This window comes from Saccopteryx leptura, chromosome 3 (genome assembly GCF_036850995.1).
Source record: "Saccopteryx leptura isolate mSacLep1 chromosome 3, mSacLep1_pri_phased_curated, whole genome shotgun sequence".
NCBI classification, from domain to species: Eukaryota; Metazoa; Chordata; class Mammalia; order Chiroptera; family Emballonuridae; genus Saccopteryx; species Saccopteryx leptura.
Genome location: NC_089505.1, coordinates 120,136,888 through 120,156,296, shown reverse-complemented (window position 1 = coordinate 120,156,296; position 19,409 = coordinate 120,136,888). Strand labels below are relative to the sequence as shown.

Here is a 19,409-nt window from a genome sequence, read left to right as displayed (position 1 = left end):
ATGTTAAAGAGGCTCTGACTATCCTGTGGACCCAAATATCAGAATGCATAAAATTTAAGGCTTTAATTGTGATGTGAAGTTTAATCCGAATGGAACAAGCAGTGCTGCCCTTCTCCTCAGCTGGGTAAGTATAGAGTCTACAGCCAAGAAATGGGCTTTTAAGTCAACCTTTCCTCCCTGGATATGAGGTCCACTTAGATTTTCTGCAATGATTTGAGGAGAGATAACAATGAGATAAACATTTATGATGATAATAACTAAGCATGTTACAGATACTCAAAGCTAGAATTTACAGGCTGAAATGGCCTGATGATGTTCTCAATCAAAGTCACTTGAGTAGGGAAGATTTCATCCTAAACTCTAACTGCCAGGAATCTAAATAGAGAGCTAATCATCTCCGAGAGGAGCAGCCAGTAGTTAGGTACTGTCCAGTACTCACATTACAGTTGGGAAACCATGTACAAGGTCTGGATGTGCTAAATTTACTTCTATATGATGAAAGGGTCAGGTCAGCTCTATATGCTGAGTTTTTACAAAGTTTTAGGGTAAAGGTAAAGTGTGCTATCTGAGCTAATGCATAACCCAGTCAATTTTGTGGGGAAAGTACCTAAACACAATGAGATCTTTGCTTTAAAGGCCGAGTATGTCTTTGATTCCCTGGGTCACCTCTGTTCTTGGGTGATGTCTCCTAATGTAAGAATTAGTTGCAGTTTAACTGATCCTTGGAAAAGGGCCATGAGCACACTGAATAGCTGGATCTGGGCCCCGTAAAGTGAGACCCTCAATTTCAGAATCATCAGATTCTCAAGGTGCTCAAACAACTACTCCACATGCAACCTTACTTTCTCCCTCCAAAGACACAGTAACTGAGCAAAGAGAGAAACCCAAGTGGAACACACCTGTCTTATTCAGCTTCATGCCGACTGTTTCATTGCTTTGGTATTCTTTTATTGCCCAAAGACAGACAAGGCCCATTGCTTACCAAACCCAGCCAACAAGCTCTGAATGGCTTCCTATGGCTTCAAGCCTGCTCCATTTCCATTACCCCTAGGTCTGGAACTTCCACCACAAATAATATAGCAATGAACAGTATTGTAGTGCAGCAACCCTTTCAACAAAGCTGAGTCATCTCATCTGGCTACTTGGGGACACGAGAATACATGTCTAGAGCAAAATACATGGTTAACTGAAATAAGGTATTCTGCTTCGTAATTTTTATACATTCCTCAGCCAGAGGCAGCAGTCCTTAGAGACTGTCTTAAGGGCCCTATATGGAGCCGAGTCTGAATGCATGAGATCATTTGCTTCAATTCCAGTATGTGAAATCAATGTCAGCATGGAACAAATATTTCTCTCACTTTTTTTGACTCCTGTTCTAAAGGAGGGAAAGCTATCAGAAGTCTCATAAGGCAGAAAATCATTACTGTGAGCTTTTCCCCCCCAATTACTGTGAACTTTAATTCTTGGGCATGGTAGGACAAAATGTTAATGAGCTCTTATCACATGGCCCCAGATAACTGGAGCCATAACATACCCTTAACACATTAGAACAGAGGCTATGGCCCAGGATACATACCTGGCCCAAAGATAAGCACAAGACCAAAAGAAATGTGGACAGCTCAAGGAAAAAACAAACAAACAAACAAACAAAAAACTAAGTCAAAGTCAAAAACAGACTGACAGCCTGACCAGGCAGTGGCGCAGTGGATAGAGCATCGGACTGGGATGTGGAAAGACCCAGGTTCGAGACCCCGAGGTCGCCAGCTTGAGCAAAAGCTCACCAGCTTGGACCCAGGGTCGCTGGCTTGAGCAGGGGGTTACTTGGTCTGCTGAAGGCCCATGGTCAAGGCACATATGAGAAAGCAATCAATGAACAACTAAGGTGTCGCAACGCGCAACGAAAAACTGATGATTGATGCTTCTCATCTCTCTCCGTTCCTGTCTGTCTGTCCCTCTCTGACTCTCTCTCTGTCTCTGTAAAAAAAAAAAAAAAAAAAAAAAAAATAATAATAATAATAATAATAAAAACAAAACAAAACAAAAAACAGACTGACACATTCTTCCATAGAAGTATGCTCATTTGCCCTGGCTGAGTGACTCAGTGGATAAAGCATTGTCCTGGTGCGCTGAGGTCATGGATTCGATTCCCAGTTCAGGGGACATACAAGAAGCAATCAATAAGTATACAACTAAAATGGAACAACTAAGAAGCCCTGGCCGGTTGGCTCAGCGGTAGAGCATCGGCCTAGCGTGCGGAGGACCCGGGTTCGATTCCCGGCCAGGGCACACAGGAGAAGCGCCCATTTGCTTCTCCACCCCTCCGCCGCGCTTTCCCTCTCTGTCTCTCTCTTCCCCTCCCGCAGCCTAGGCTCCATTGGAGCAAAGATGGCCCGGGCGCTGGGGATGGCTCTGTGGCCTCTGCCCCAGGCGCTAGAGTGGCTCTGGTCGCAACATGGCGACGCCCAGGATGGGCAGAGCATCGCCCCCTGGTGGGCAGAGCGTCGCCCCTGGTGGGCGTGCCGGGTGGATCCCGGTCGGGCGCATGCGGGAGTCTGTCTGACTGTCTCTCCCTGTTTCTAGCTTCAGAAAAATGAGAAAAAAAAAAAAACAAAAAAAAAAAAAAACAAAACAAAAAAAAAAACAAAAAAAAAAAAAAAAAAAGAAAACAGCAAGTTTATGTTTCTTTTTCCTTCTCCCCTTCCTCTCCCTCTCTCTCCCCCCTAAATCAATGGAAAATTTTTTAAAAAGGAAGGAAGGAAGAAAGGAAGGAGAGAGGGAAGGAGGGAGGAAGAAAGGGAAGAAGGAAGAAATTAGGAAGGTAGGGAGGAAGGGAGGAAGGGAGGGGGGGAGAGAGAGAGAAAGAAGAGGAAGAAAGCATGTTTATGAGCTCTGTATACTTCAGTCAGCAAAATGAGGTGACAATACACAAAGTAAGAAGTAGAAAAAAATTAAGTTAAGCATCTTTCATTTTACTTTTCTTAACCTTCAAGCACTCACCTGTGTGACCATGGAGTGGTGAGTGTGGTCGCGGTAGTGTAGGTGATGTGCTAGAGGTCACAATCAAACTCTTGCGGTTACTTGTCCGACAACTGCAATGAAAACACAAATGTTAGTTATAATAGGGCCACACTATGGGCACACAGACCTTGAATGACTACTGAGGAACAAAAGAAAGACACCATTCCACGGACTGAGCAGTATACTGTTTTAAACTGGGTTAGCAATTTCTTTTTGTACCAGTGAGATTTCATAATTCAACTATGTTCCACCTTGGAATAACCTTTGTCACTGTTTTAACATTTACTTTGTACTGCCATTACCATTTTAGCTTTTGCTTCCCAAGCAAATGCAAGGAGCTCCCTAAAGGTAACAATCATTTCTTAAGTGGCATCTAATGAAGAATAAACACTGCAAGTTTGATTCTGAACAAAAATCACAAGTCATAAATATTATCATCTCATAGAAATTAATGTTCTAGCCACAAAAACTAAAGTATTAACTTAACCTATAAAATTAGTTTTTTAAATTAAGTAATATTCTCATCTCATTATAAATTTCAAAACAGGCCTGTGTCCTTCTATAAAGTCGGTTTTCCATTACATGTTAATGCCTTAAGCTTTTTCATGTGGTTGGAGAAAACCAGATCATGAGAGAAAGCCATTTCCTACTACACACACCTGCTACTGAAAAGTGTATACATTTACTTGAAAGCCAACCCATCTTTTAAAGGCATCAGGGAAGCTTGTCATTTATAGTCATCCAAAAAATATTTACTGAAATCTACTATGCATCAGGCACTGTTCTAAGTGCAGAAGGTAAAGAGTAAGGAAGAAGAGAAAGTCTTTATCCTCAAACTGGAGTGAATAGTAATATAACGAAAGATAGAGAAAGAGAATGTTCAAGAAATAGCAAAGAAGTCAAGTGGATGGCAGGAGGATAGAATGATAGGAAAAGAAGTAGGTTATAGAAGCTATGGGGGTAGGCTGCAACAGACTCCCTGTAGGGCTGGCAGACTCTCATAAAGAGCTATTGGAAATGTGATGAGAAACCACTGGAAGGATTGAGATCAATCTCAAGATTGAGATTATAATGAAAAATACCTTTCTCCAAGAAACCATTACAACTAATCTAATCGTATGCAGCCCTCCTTACCGCAGTCACCATCAAATGTTCAAAACTTCCATTCTCTAAGTAAACAGTCTCCCTCTACACCTTGATCTTCAAAAAAAGCTTACACTGTGCCTCCTTGAACTCAGTCTGTTATCAGCAAACTTCTTATTTAAATTCTAGCCCTAACTGAAACCTTGCTGTTGCCCAGGACACCACAGTCCTGGTGATATCCATACCTTTTATTTTATTTATTCATTTCAAAGAGAGAGAGAGAGAGAGAGAGAGAGAGAGAGAAGGCGGGGAGGAGCAGGAAGCATCAACTCCCATATGTGCCTTGACCAGGCAAGCCAGGGTTTCAAATCGGCGACCTCAGCATTCCAGGTCAAGGCTTTATCCACTGCACCACCACAGGTCAGGCAATATCCATACCTTTTAAACCCAGCTTTCCATCTATTTTGCAACAGCACTTGGGTAAAGGTGATTTGAAAAAATCCCAAATCACAGTAGCTGGTGTCTCTTTATGATGATAATGTCAGTGGATCTGACTAGTACTCTTTCCCTAAATCTTACTGTCATCTGCTGACTTTGCTTTTTATGCAACGAGGATAAACACACACACATGCACACAGAGAAAAAGGTACTATATATTTATACTACGAAAATCTATTAGCTTAAGTCTACATTCATATTCTCTTTCCCATCTGTAATAGCAAAAGGAAAGACCATGCTCCTATCAAAGTCAGCTCCCCCGACTCCTCTATTCAAGAAGTCTGCACCTGCAGTGCCCTCTCTCCCCTATGCCATGAATCTCCATTTTCTACTGGATCATTCTCATCATCCTGAAAGTATGCTGTCATTTCTGCAGGTTAAAAAACAAACAAACAACTTTCGGCCCTGGCTGGCTAGCTCAGTGGTATAGCATTGGCCCAGCGTGTGGAAATCCCAGGTTCAATTCCTGGCCAGGGCACACAGGAGAAGCTCCCATCTACTTCTCCACTATTCCTCCTTTCCTTCCCCCTCTACTTTCTCTCTATCTCTCTCTTCCTCTCCCACAGCCAAGGCTCCATTGGAGCAGTGTTGGCCCGGGCACTGAGGATGGCTCCATGGCCTCCACCTCAGGCACTAGAATGGCTCTGGTTGCAATGGAGCAATGGCCTAGATGGGCAGATCATCGCCCCCTGGTGGGCAAGCCAGGTGGATCCCGGTCGGGCACATGTGGGAGTCTGTCTCTCTGCCTTCCTGCTTCTCACTGCAGAAAAAATACAAAAATAAATAAACAAAAACTTCCATAGACTTCTCCCAACTTGCCCATTTCTTTGCTACCCTGTTTAGGATAAATTCCATGTAGAGGTTCTGCACTTGTCATTGTCACATCTTCATTTTCTATTCTCTCTAGCTCACTCAAGACAGTCATCCCCAGCTTGCCTTGAAACCCTGCTTTCAAGGTCATCATTGACAACCATCAATTCTCAATCCTCATCTTACATAACCTCTCAACATCATTTGCGTTTTAACTACCTTTCTTAAAAAGAACTGGGATATAATTTACAATAAAAATATACAGATCTTAAGTGTTCTGTTCAATGAACCTTTATAATTGTATACATCCACATAACAACATACCAGACAAGAGACAGAATAATTCCACTACCCCAGAAAGTTCCCATGTGCCCTTTCCTGTCAATCCCCTGTCCCCCAACCACTTCCTTCTATCACCATATATTAATTTTGTTTAGCTGGATTTCCTATAAGTAGAATGATGTATTATGCATTTCCTGTGTATTTGGCTTCTTTCATTCAATCTAATACCTGTGTAACTTTTTGTTTTAATTGATTGATTTTAGAGAGAGAGAGGAAGGGGGGAGAGAGAGTGAGAAATACTGATTTGTTGTTCCACTTATTTATGCATTAATTGGCTAATTATTGTATGTGCCCTGACTGGGAATTGAACTGCAACCTTGGAATATCAGGACAATGCTCTAACCAACTGAGCTAGCTACCTGGATAGTGCTCTGTAACTTTTTTTTTTTTTTGACAGAAGCAGAGAGAGAGTCAGAGAGAGGGACAGAGAGGGACAAACAGGAAAAGATAGAGATGAGAAGCATCAATTCTTCATTGTAGCTCCTTAGTTGTTCAGTGATTGCTTTCTTATATGTGCCTTGACAGGGGTGGGGGTGGGGGCTATAGCAGAGCAGTGACCCCTTGCTCAAGCCAACGACATTGGGCTCAAGCCAGTGACCTTGGGCTCAAGCCAGTGACCATGGGGTCATTCTATGATCCCATGCTCAAGCCAGTGACCCCTCACTCAAGCTGGATGAGCCTGCACTCAAGCGGGCAACCTCAGGGTTTCGAACCTGGGTCCGCTGAGTCCCAGTCCAACACTCTATCCACTGCGCCACCTGGTCAGGCTCTGTAACTCATCTTGAGATACTTTTTTATTGAGTTACTAGAACATAATAATTTTCCTATCTCACTAGCTGCTCATTTTTCTTTTTTTTTCTTTTTTCTTTTTTTTCTGAAGCTGGAAACGGGGAGAGACAGTCAGACAAACTCCCGCATGCGCCCGACAGGGATCCACCCGGCATGCCCACCAGGGGCGGTGCTCTGCCCACCAGGGGGCGATGCTCTGCCCCTCCGGGGCGTAGCTCTGCCGCTACCAGAGCCACTCTAGCGCCTGGGGCAGAGGCCAAGGAGCCATCCCCAGCGCCCGGGCCATCTTTGCTCCAATGGAGCCTTGGCTACAGGAGGGGAAGAGAGAGACAGAGAGGAAGGGGGGGGGGTGGAGAAGCAAATGGGCGCTTCTCCTATGTGCCCTGGCTGGGAATCGAACCCCAGACTCCCGCACGCCAGGCAGACGCTCTACCACTGAGCCAACCGGCCAGGGCCTAGCTGCTCATTTTTCATTCTCCTCTGCTAGTTCCTTCTCTTCCTGACCTTAAACCATTTAGTACTCCAAGGCTCAGATCTGAAATATCTTTTCTTCTCTCCTTATACTCAATCCCTAAATGTTTTTTTCTCTGTTTCATAGCTTTCTGTCTATGATGCTGACAATACCCAGCTTATTACTAATTCTGTGCTCTCTCTTGACTGTGACACTCAAATATCCAAATCTGTACTAACATCTCCAAATGCATATCTAAAGGCATCTCAAACTTATCATTTCCAAAATAGAGCTCTTGAATTTCCCTCTTAAAACTGCTGCTCCTCCCTAAATTGTATCTATCTCATTATAATGCAGCACCAGTCATCCAGAGGCTCTGCAAGAAACTATGAGTCATTGTTGATTCGTCTGTTTTCTTCACACCAACATCCAAAGCAACCAGAAGTTCTGTGGATTATCTCTTTAAAATATATCTTGAGTCCAAACAATTCTCCTTACCTCCAGTTTAAGTCTATAAAAGATTTCTGAATGATCATCTTTCCCACTCTAGTTCTTCCTGCCCACCCCTCCTGCCCCCACCAGTCTATTCTTCACCATTAGCCAGTAATACTTTTAAGACCATAATATCGTGTAAGTCTTTCTTAAAAATCCCAAATGGCTTCCCATTGTAGTTTGAATATAATTCAAACAAATTTTCATTCCAATTAATTCTACTGTAAAGAATACTTTTTCTTAGTAAAGATTCTTGGGTTTTATCTTTTTGGTTCTCTTAAAAAGAAAGATATTTATGTTTAGCCTCTTGTTCTAAGAATAAATAAGATACAAATAAATAACTCTCAAAAAAATAACTCTAGGTCCTTCTGTTTTGAACATGAGTAATTTTATGGTATGTGTATATGAAACCATAATGATCCTAGCAAAGTTTATCCAGACCAAGGGAGTCCTGAGCAGGAAGAAAAGACTTCTGTACACTGGCTCATACTACTTCCCTCAACATGTATATGCTTCCTCCTTACCAAATTCTACCCATTCTATAGGAAACATGAGCTCAAATGAGGTCTTGTGACTTCTCTTTTATTCTTTCAAGCAGGAAGATGTCTTTCCTTTCCTTAACCCCTTTAGCACTTGTGGTTTATACTACTCACAGTCTCTGTGTTAGTGTAGCATAGACACAGCAGAACAGGGCCTTGTAATTAGAAGATTAGAGTAATTAGAATTTGAGATCAGCTATTTGACCTTGAGCAAATCTCATAAATTCTAATGCTTTGGTGTTCTCAAATATACAAAGAAGATAATATAAATCTTATGTGCCATTCTAGACTCCTCTCTTTTACATATCAATTCATCATAAATCTTGTTGGCTTTAACATTAAAATACACCCAAAATCTGATTATTTCTTACTTCTTGCACCACTAACACCTTAGACCAAGCCACTATCATCTCTTATCTAGGACAGTTTCCTCACTGGTATTACAGCTTCTATTCTTGTTACCCTATAATTTTTCTCAACAAGACACCTTTTAAAATATAAATCAGAAAAGACTTTCACTTCCAACCATGATGGAGTAACAAGAAATAGATTTACCTTCTCATGTTATGTAACTAAGAAGCTGGGAAGATAGCAAGGAAGTGAAGGAGGAAGGATGGAGAGAGGGAAGAAAGAGAGGGAGAGAGGGAAAAAAGAGAGAGGGAGAGGAAGGAGAGAGAGAAGGAGGGAGGGAGAAAAGAGAGAGGGAAGAAGGGAGGAAAGAGAAGGAGGGAGGAAGGGAAGAAAGAGAAGGAGGGAGGGAGGGAAACAATTTTCAGGCATTGGACAACAAGCAATGCAGGATAGTGATCATTAAGAGAAGGGAAACAAACAAGGCAAATCCTAGGAGAGCTTGAATTTACTAAGATTTTCCAGCAATAGCGCAGGGAGAAGGTGACCCACACAATTTTGCATTCTCCCTGAGTTGAGGCAAGTACCAAAAAAAGGAGCAGGTGGAATACTCCTTGGCACTCATACAGGGTTGGGAATAGTTTGTGCTTCCACCAGCCAGAGGAGGAAAAATCTGATAATTCACAGGACAGTGGCAGAAAAGATCAGTCCCAAATGCTACTTCGGTCCCATCTAACAAAGCTAAAGCCAATCCTCAAAATGATCAAACCATTTCCAAGTAACTTAACTGTGTCCCAAACAAGGGAATATTGAGAATATTGAAAGAAATAAAATATATCCAGTATAAAAAAGGTCAAAATCACAGCATTTTATAGTAATAAAAAATCACTAGGCACAGAAAAAAAGTAGGAAAATATGATGCATAGTAGGGGAGGGGATCAACAGACCCAAGGATGACACAGATGATAGAGTTAATAGAAGAGACCATTAAAATTGTTATTATAGGCCCTGGTCAGGTCACATGCAGGAGACAACCAATAGGAATGTGTAGGTAGTTAGAACAACAAATCTCTCCACCCCCTAAAATACATAAATAAAATTTTAAATCATTATTATAACGATATTCTATATTTTCAATCAGATATAGGAAAGTATGATCATATTAAAGAGATTATGGATGATATTTTAAAAACCCCAAATAGACCTTTCTAGAGGTTAAGAGTCTCAGATAAAAATTAAACTGAATGGCATTACCAGAAGATGAGGTATTGCAGGAGAAAAGATTAATGAACCTGGACATAGCAAGAGAAATTATGTAAAATGCAAAAGAGAAAAAAGAATTTTTTTTTTTAAATGAATGAGCCACAGTGAGCTCTGAGACAATATCAAGCAGAGGAGATGTATAATTAGAGTCCCTGAAAGGGAGAAAGGGAGAGACAGAAAAAATATTTAAAATAGCCTGACCTGTGGGGGCACAGTGGATAAAGCATTGACCTGGAATGCTGAGGTCTCCAGTTCAAAAAATATTTAAAGAAATAACTGTTGAAAATGTACAAATTTGGTAATATACTCACACATCCAAGAGTTTCAATGAACCCCATGCACAAGAAGCATGAAGAAAAGTATACTGAAGCACATCATAATAAAATTACTTAAAACCAATATCAAAGAGAAAATCTTAAGAGCAGCCAGATTCCCAATGGAAAAAGATGCAAGCCAGAAAGAAGACAGTGAGGAAATGTCTTAAGTACTAACCTAGAATTCAATACCAACCAGAAATATCTTTCAAAAAAGTCAAAATAAAGACTTTTTCAGACATACAAAAGCTGAAATAATTCCTGATCAGATCTGCACTATAATAAATGTTAAAGGAAGCCCTTCAGGCAGAAGAGACATGACCAGATGGAAATCTGGATCTAAGCAAAGGGGGGGAAGCACAAGACATGGAAAACATGTAAGTAAATATATATCACTTGTTTATTTTTAAGTTTTTTTAAAGGATAATAAACTTTAAAGAAAATATAATAATTTATTATAATAATATATATAGGTACACACTGGAGGACAGCCTTAGCACCAAGGCTAGGAGGGAAGAATGAAAGTATACTGTTATGAGGCCCTTACATTAAATATGAAGTAGGGCCTGGCTGGTTGGCTCAGTGAATAGAAAGTCTGCCCAGCATGTGGATGTCACAGGTTCAATACTCAGTCAGGGCATACATGAGAAGTGACCATCTGCTTTTCTTCCTTTCTCTCTCCCTCTTCTGTCTCTCTTTCCCTCTCATAGCCAGTGGCTGGATTGGTTTGAGTGCCAGCCCCAGGCACTGAGCCTCAGCGCTGGGAATAGCTTCATTGATTTGAGCTTTGGCCCCAGACAGGGATTGCTGGGTGAATTCCATTTGAGGCACATGTAAGAGTATGCCTCCCCTCTTTTCACTTAATAAATAAATAAATAAATGGCCCTGGATGGTGGCTCAGTGGCTAGAGCGTTGCCCTGGCATATGGACAGCCCAGGTTCGATTCCCAATCAGGGCACACAGGGGACGTGACCATCTGCTTCTTTCCCCTTCCCACTCCCCCTACCTTCCCTTTTCCCCTCCCACAGCCAATGGCTCAATTGGTTCAAGCATGGCCCCAGATGCTGAGGATAGCTCAGTTAGTCTGAGCACATCAGCCTCAGGCACTAAAAATAGCTTGGTTGATTCAAGCATCAGCCCTAGATGGGGTTGCTGGGTGGATCCCGGTTGGAGTGAATACAGGAGTCTGCCTCACTATCTCCCCTCCTCTCACCTAAATAATAATAATAATAATGATGATGATGATGTGGTCTAATGTTACTGAAAAGTAAACTATGGGCTCTGGCCAGTTGGCTCAGTGGTAGAGTGTCAGCCCAGTGTGTGGATGCCCTGGGTTTGGTTCCCAGTCAGGGCACACAGCAGAAGTACCCATGTGCTTCTCCATCCTTCCCCCTCTCACTTCTCCCTCTCTCTCTCTCCCTCTCTCTCTCTCTCTCTCTCTCTCTCTCTTTCCCCCCTGCAGCCATGGCTCAATTGGAGTGAGTTGGCCCCACGAGCTGAGGGTGGCTCTATGGCCTCTGCCTCAGATGCTAAGAAGAGTTTGGTTGCTGAGCAATGGAGCAACACCCCAGATAGCAGAGCATTGCCCTGTAGGAGGCTTGCAGGGTAGATCCCTGCCTCCCTACCTTTCATTTATTTAATAAAATAAAATAATTTTTTTTTTTAAATACAGAGAGGCATGAAGAAACTTTTGGGAGTTATAAATGTGTTTGTTATCTTGGCTGTGCTAATGGCTTCACAGATGTATGCCTTTGGCAAACCCCATCAATTTATATGTTTTAAACATGTACATTTTATTCTATGTTATACTTCAGTCACACCTCAATAAAGCTGCAAAAAAATTTTAATGTAATATCAAAGTCACTCTTCTGCTTAAAATTCTCCCTGTCTCACTGAGAGTAAAAGTCAATGTTCTTAGAACAGCCTCCAAGGCTTTACATGGTCTGGAAGTCTACTATCTCTTTCCCTCTTTCCACTCCAGCCACATGGGTCTCTACTTTTCTTAGAACATGTCAAGTATGTCACTGCCTCAGGGCCTTTACAAATGACATTTCCTTTGCCTATGTTTCCCCCAGATAGCCTCATGGCTTACTCCCTCACTTCCACCATGTCTTCGCTCAAGTATAATCTTCTCAACAAAATTTACCCTCATCATTCTATTTAAAATTGAAACTGCCTCTCAAACTCTTTTATCTCCCTTTCCCAATATATTTTTCTGTAGCACTTACCACTAACAGTATCTATTTTGCACACTCACTTTGTTTGTTGTCTCTCCATGAGAATGTAAGCTCTACCAGGCTTGTGCATGCTTTGTTTACTGCTGTATTCCTCAATGCCTGACTTGTAAAAAAGATTAAAATAAAAGAGGATACTTGTACACCTGGCACATGCAAGGTATATCAAACCATTATGTCTAAAGCCCTTGTGTATGGAAATAAAAATCTCTTGAAACTGCAGGGACAGAAAACTGATTCTAATTTCATTTGCCATGATCTTATTTAAAATTTAAAATAAAATTCAAAACACTGAAGATCATATGTCCAGGCCACATGTCGTTTTATGAAGGTACACATAATCTCACTTGGCAAATCAGCAACAGCTGCCACGGGAAAAAAAGGTCAGACACCCCGGTACAGATGCCATGACTCAGCTAAGAACTAGCTAATTTTCCCACTTCAACAGACTGGCCATTTCCCCAGAATCTTATAAGATAAAAGGTCTTATTCTTTCTTCCCATTAAGATGAAGGTATGTTTACAGAGTCAGGAACACTAACTCTCAACTGATGGGAGGTAATCTGGAAGCCTCCTGAGTTGACCCTCTGCTGCCTATTGTAAAGACTGAGTTAGACCAGACTGCTGCCCCAATATAGCAGTCTCTTCTTATCTGCAGGGCTGCCTTCCAGAATGCCCAGTGGATGCCTGAAACCACAGATTGATTGAACCTTATATATACCATGTTTTTTCCTATACAGACATACCTATGATAAAGTTTAACTTATAAATTAGGCACAGTAAAAGATTAACAATAACTAATAGTAAAATAATACAATTATAACAATATGCTATAATAAAAGGTCCACTTTCTTACAATATACTGTGAAAAAGCGTCATTATTATGTAAAATAAGGGTCATCTGAACACAAACACTGAGATATCGTGACAGTCAATCCTAATAACTGACATGCGTACTAAGTGACTAACAGGCAGGTAATGTACACAGTGGGGATACAATGGACAAAGGGATGATTCACGTCCAGGGCAGGATAGAGCCGGACAGTGTGAGATTTCATCACATTACTCAAAAAGGTGCATGATTTAAAATGTATGAATTGTTTCTTTCTAGAATTTTCCATGTAATGTTTCTGGACCATGGCTGACTGTGGATAACTGAAACTGCAGAAAGCAAAACTGCAGATAAGGGCAGACTACTGTACCACCCCAGTCACTTGGTCACTCAGAGCAAGGGCTGGCATTTCATTTTCTTACATCTTAACATGGTCACCTCAGTGGATAGTGGGAACAAGAACTAAAGCACACTGTGCCATATCTGTTATACTATTGAACTGTGGCCGTATTTGGAGAGTTCCCAGCCTTCAAAATCCTTCCCTTCATTAACTAGGAGGTAGGTACTCAGAAAATCTGAACCATTAAAGAGGCTGCTATAAATTTACCTGAGAAGTCAGCTTCCCAGACTGAAGCCACACAGGGTATGGAGTAGGATGCATGGCTGCAGACCGCAGAAGCCTCTCCAAACTCCCAAACCCAGGAGTCCAGCTGCTTCTAAGAACTTGAGCACTTGGTAATTGCCTAGCACTTGGCTACTTCCTTTCAGAATTTAGAATGAGGAAAAAAACATTTTGTTTCACTAAGTATGATCAATGAAATAGAGAAGAATCTGGGGCCATTTAAGGTCAAGCACTTCCAGATGTTATTTTAGAGCAGCAACCAAATTGATGACCCTGCAAAGAATGAAGAAGCCAGAGAGGGAAAAAATACATATTCTTTAGTTAATTAAGGGTGTTATTTGAAGAGAAACCCATTATTTATCTCCTATCTGGATTAATAGCATCCTAACTAGTCCCTCTAGTTTATTCTTGTCTTCTGTTTCCAGTCTTTTCTCAGAACAAGCAGTGACAATGATCCTTTTAAATCATAAATCAGATTATTTCACTTATCTGCCTAAAACCTTACAAAGGCTACTAATTTCACATAGACATATCTAGCTACTAAGACCACTGCACTAACTGTTTCCTCTACCTGAAAAAAGTCCTTCTCCTATTATACAATGCCAAAATCCGTGTATCTCCTTCAAGACTAGACACAAATGTCACCTTCCCAATTTCCATACACAATACGTACTGCAATCTATTCCCCCCAAATGCCCTATTCTACCATTCTTTTTTTCGGATGGCAGCTCTCCTTGAATTAAGTAAATATTATTAACCCCTGTCTCATTGGTTTGGAAATTATACACTGTTTTATTCTCTCTCTTTTATTAAGAAGTTATTATTAAAGTTTTAACAAGGCTTTAAGTCTTGTCTAAATTTACCTACTAACACAACCATGCTTCTGAACAAAATGAAAAGATCTTAACTCCAATTCTCCCTCACCCCTTCCAAATTTACATGTTACTGTGGTCTAGTATTTAGGCCTATCTTGTTTTTATATGGCCAAATTAGTAATTATTATAGTTCTATTCAATAATTGCTTGCTTAGCCTGACCAGGCGGTGGCACAGTGGATAGAGCATTGGACTGAAAAGCGGGGGACCCAGGTTCAAGACCCCGAGGTCGCTAGCTTGAGCGCAGGCTCATCTGGTTTGAGCAAAAGCTCACCAGCTTGGACCCACAGTTACTGGCTTGAGCAAGGGGTCACTCAGTCTGCTGTAGCCCCCCGGTCAAGGCACATATGATAAATCAATCAATGAACAACTAAGGAACCGCAACGAAGAATTGATGCTTCTCATCTCTCTTCATTCCTGTCTGTCTGTCCCTATCTATCCCTCGTTCTGACTCTCGCTGTCTCTGTTAAAAAAATAATTGTTTGCTTAGATTTACTCAGATATTTTCCAATTTACTTGCTCAGCATTCCCCCTTGTATCTCACACCTTCCTCCTTTCATTTTCAAATACGCAATTATTTCAGTGAGAATCTGATAGTCAAACATCTCCTCAATTTAATGTTTTTCTGAAAATGTCTTTATTTTGCTTACTGACTTCCACTGATAATTTAGCAGGTACATTAAGTCCTCAATGACAACAATAGGTTCTTGGAACTAGGGCAAAACGAAGTAAGATGAAACTAATTTTACCAATTGATATAAACAAGAGTTAAATTCCAACACATCTCATCAAAATTAAAGCTAAAGGAAATTAAATAAAAATTGAGGGCCTGCTGTACAGAATTCTATAGCATCTTGTGGTTGGGAGTAACTTCTTTCTTAGTTCCTTAAAAATATTATCCCATTGTCCTATTCCTGTTATTGCTGTTGAAAAGCTTGTTCTCAGGGCCCTGGCCAGTTTGCTCAGTCGACAGAACATCAGACCAGCCTATGGAAGTCCCAGGTACCATCCCCAGTCAGGGCACACATGAAAGGTGCCCATCTGCTTCTCCATCCTTCCCCTCCCTCTTCTCTCTTTCCCTCTCTCTCTTCTCCTCCTGTAGCCATGGCTCAAATGAGCAAGTTGGCCCTGGGTCCTGAGAATGGTTCCAAGGCCTTGCCTCAGGCTCAAAAATAGCTCAGTTGCCGAGCAACAGAGCAGCAGCCCAAGATGAGTGAACATCAGCCCCAGACGGGGTTACCCAGGTGGAGGATCCCTGTTGGGAGGCATGAGGAATTTGTCACTCCGCCTCCCTGCCTCTCATTTGATTATAAATAAAAAAGAATCAACCAACGAATGCATAAATACATAAGTGGAACAACAAATCAATGTCTCTCTCTACCTAAAAATCAGTTTAAAAAAAATTTAAATCAATTAATATACCATATTTCTGAAATAAAAATAAAAAGTACATGACAATCTCAATAAATGCAGAAAAAAATATTTTTAAAAAGTCCAACATATATTCATAAGTCTTTCAACAAACTAGGAATAGTTTTGGGAACATGAAACCTTACAACTAACATATTTTAATGGTAAAAGACAAAATGCTTTTCTTCCTAAGAAGAAAAAGGCAAGTGTGTTTGCTTTTGACACTTCTATTCAACACAGTACTGGAGGTTCTTGCCAGTGCAATAAGAAAAGATAAAAATAGCATCCAGATTGGAAAGGAAGAAGTAAAACTGCTATTATTTAGAGATAAAATGATCCTGTACAGATATTGATCAACTTACGACCTATGAAACTTACGACCATTCGACTTTACGACCACAATCGCTAGTCACAACTGCTCTGCATCTGGCAGCGCAAGCGTTGCCCAGCTGGGTATATGACAGTGCTGGCCAATAAAATGTTTCATACATGTTTATATATTTTGATATGTTTTGCAATTGGGAAAATGTTTCCTATGATATTTTTTACACCTGTATTTTGTATGCACCTGTATTTTGTAATTGTGTATGTTTTGTTTTTTTTTAAGGAAAGTTTATTTTATTTTATTTTATTTATTTATTTTTTACAGAGACAGAGAGAAAGAGGGAGGGATAGATAGGGACAGACAGGAACGGAGAGAGATGAGAAGCATCAATTATCAGTTTTTCGTTGCGACACCTTCGTTTTCATTGATTGCTTTCTCATATGTGCCTTGACTGTGGGCCTTCAGCAGACTGAGAAACCCCTTGCTCAGGCCAGTGACCTTGGGTCCAAGCTGGTGAGCTTTGCTCAAACCACATGAGCCCGTGCTCAAGCTGGCAACCTCGGGGTCTCGAACATGAGTCATCTGCATCCCAGTCGGATGCTCTATCCACTGCGCCACTGCCTGGTCAGGCAACTTAAAGATTTTTATAACATCATTTCACAGTACTGTACATATAGCCTACTCAACTTACAACCTAAAAGTGTTATGACCGGTCTGTCAGAACCAATCGTGGTCGTAAATCGACCACTAGCTATATGTGGAAAAATCTTAAGAAACTTCATAAAAAACTAATACAACTGTCTGACCAGGCAGTGGCACAGTGGATAGAGCATCAGCCTGGGACACAGAGGACCCAAGTCCGATACCCCAAGGTCCCCAGCTTGAGCACAGGCTCATAAGCTTGAAGGCAGGCTCACCAGCTTGAGTATGGGATCATAGGCATGACCTCATGGTCATTGGCTTGAGGCCAAAGGTTCCTGGCTTGAAGCCCAAGATTTCTCTGGCTTGAGGAAGGGGTCACTGGTTTGGTTGGTTCCCCCCACCCCTCATCAAGGCATGTATGAGAAAGCAATCAATAAACAACTAAGAATAAGCAACTATCAATAAGCAACGAAGAATTGATGCTTCTTATCTCTCTCCCCTCCTGTCTATCTGTCCCTTGTGCCTCTAAAAAAAAATAAAAATAGAACCAAAAAAAAAAACAAAAAACTACTAAAACTAATAAGTATGGCATAATCACAGGATATATGAATATATATACACTAATTTTATTTCTATATACTAGCAACAAAAAATCCAAAAATGAAATTAAGAAAATAATTCCACTCACAAAAGCATTAGAAATAATAAAATGCTAAGGAATAAATTTAACAAAAAATATAAGACTAGTACACTGAAAACTACAAAATACTAATAAGATAAATTAAAGAAGGGCTAAGTAAAAAGAGGGGGAGGGAAAAGTAAGAGGGAGAGAGAGACATTCCATGTTTATGGATTAGAAGACTCAATATCAGCCAAGTGACAACCCCCACTCACCCAAAATTGATTTATAAATTCAAAGCAATCCTTATCAAAATTCTAATGGGCTCTTTCATAAAAACTGATAAGCTGATAGCCGTTTAAACAAATTATGCTGAAATAAATGGACAGTCACAATCAAAAAGAAAAAAAAAAATCTTTGACCCTAACTCATACCATACACAAAAATTAATTCAGATTGAAAATTAAGAGCTAAAAACAAAACTTCTAGAAGAAAACAGAAAAATAATCTTTATAGAGTTAGACAAATAATTCTTAACTACAATACCAAAAGCATGATACAAAATAAAAAAATGTAAAACTGTTCTACTTCAAGCAATCAATGCATAACTAAAGTGAAAACGAGTTGATGCTTCTTACACTTTTTCTCCCTTCCTGTCTTTCTCACTCTTTTTCCCTCATAAAAAACCAAAAACATACAAACAAAAAAAATGTTTTTTACTTCAACGAACTCCATCCTAGAAAATTAAAATACAAAGCACAGATGAGGAAAAAGTATTTGCAAATCATGTATCTGATAAAAAGGGCTTGCATTTAGAATATGTAAAGAACTCAAAACTCAATAAGATAAATGAAGCAATTTTTTAAATGGACAAAATATTTGAATAGACAGTCTACCAAAATAGATATACAAATGGCTGACAATAACAATGGTAAGATATTCAAAATATTGATTAGGGAAATACAAATTAAAACCACAATGAGCTACCACTACAAACCCACTAGAACGGCTATAATCAAGAAGACAGAATATCTAGTGGTCATGAGGATTTAGAAAAATGATACCTCAAGTATTCCCAGTGGAAACATAATATGATACAACTAGTACATAAAAGTAACTTTTTTTTTAAGATGAGAGGAAGGAAGATAGTGAGGCAGACTCCCCCATGTACCCCCATGATGGGGATGGAGATCCACCCAACAAACCCATCTGGGGTTGATGCTCGAGTACTGAGCTATTTTTAGTGCCTGAGGCCAAGGCACATGGACCAACTGACCTATCCTCAGTGCCTAGGGCTATGCTTGAGCTACTGGCTGCAGAAGGGGAAGAGAGAAAGGGGAGAGCAGGAAGGGGAGAGAAGCAGATGGTCGCTTCTCTTGTGCCCTAACTGGTAATCAAACCCAGGACATTCATACACCAAGCTGATGCTCTATCCACTGAGCAACCGGCCAGGGTCCATGAAAGTTAACTTTAAGTACAAACTTACCATACAACACAATTCCATTTCTATGACTCTGCCCAAGAGTAATGAAAACTTATGTTCACACAATGACATGTACATAAATGTTCACAGCAACATTTACTCATAATAGTCCCAAACTGGAAATACAGTGGTACCTTGAGATACAAATTTAATTCGTTCTGTAACCAAGTTTGTAAGTCAGTCAACTCGTATATCAACCTGCCAATACTGGACCCGTGCGCTAACGTGCCAACTAGCAGCAGCTTCCCGAATCACGACTCGTATCTCGCAATTTCGTTCGGATCCTAACAAAAATATGGACCGAGTCGGAGCTTGTACCTTAAAAAATTCGTACTATGTTGGTCTGTTCATATCTCAAGGTACCACTGTAATCCAAATGTCCATTATTGGTGAGTTGACTAATAAAATGTGGTGTATGCAAA

The 19,409-nt window shown here is 40.5% G+C and overlaps 1 protein-coding gene across 8 annotated transcripts in view; it reads right to left on the bottom strand.

Moving 5' to 3' along the window:
* The window catches only part of MAST2 (microtubule associated serine/threonine kinase 2), a 219,649-nt gene that overhangs the window by 43,862 nt on the left and 156,378 nt on the right, over positions 1–19,409 (bottom strand). For all 8 annotated transcript variants that reach the window (XM_066376120.1, XM_066376111.1, XM_066376114.1 and 5 more), the window contains one exon: positions 2,998–3,089. In XM_066376120.1, coding sequence (XP_066232217.1) covers positions 2,998–3,089 — 92 coding nt within the window. The remainder of the gene's footprint in view (positions 1–2,997; positions 3,090–19,409) is intronic.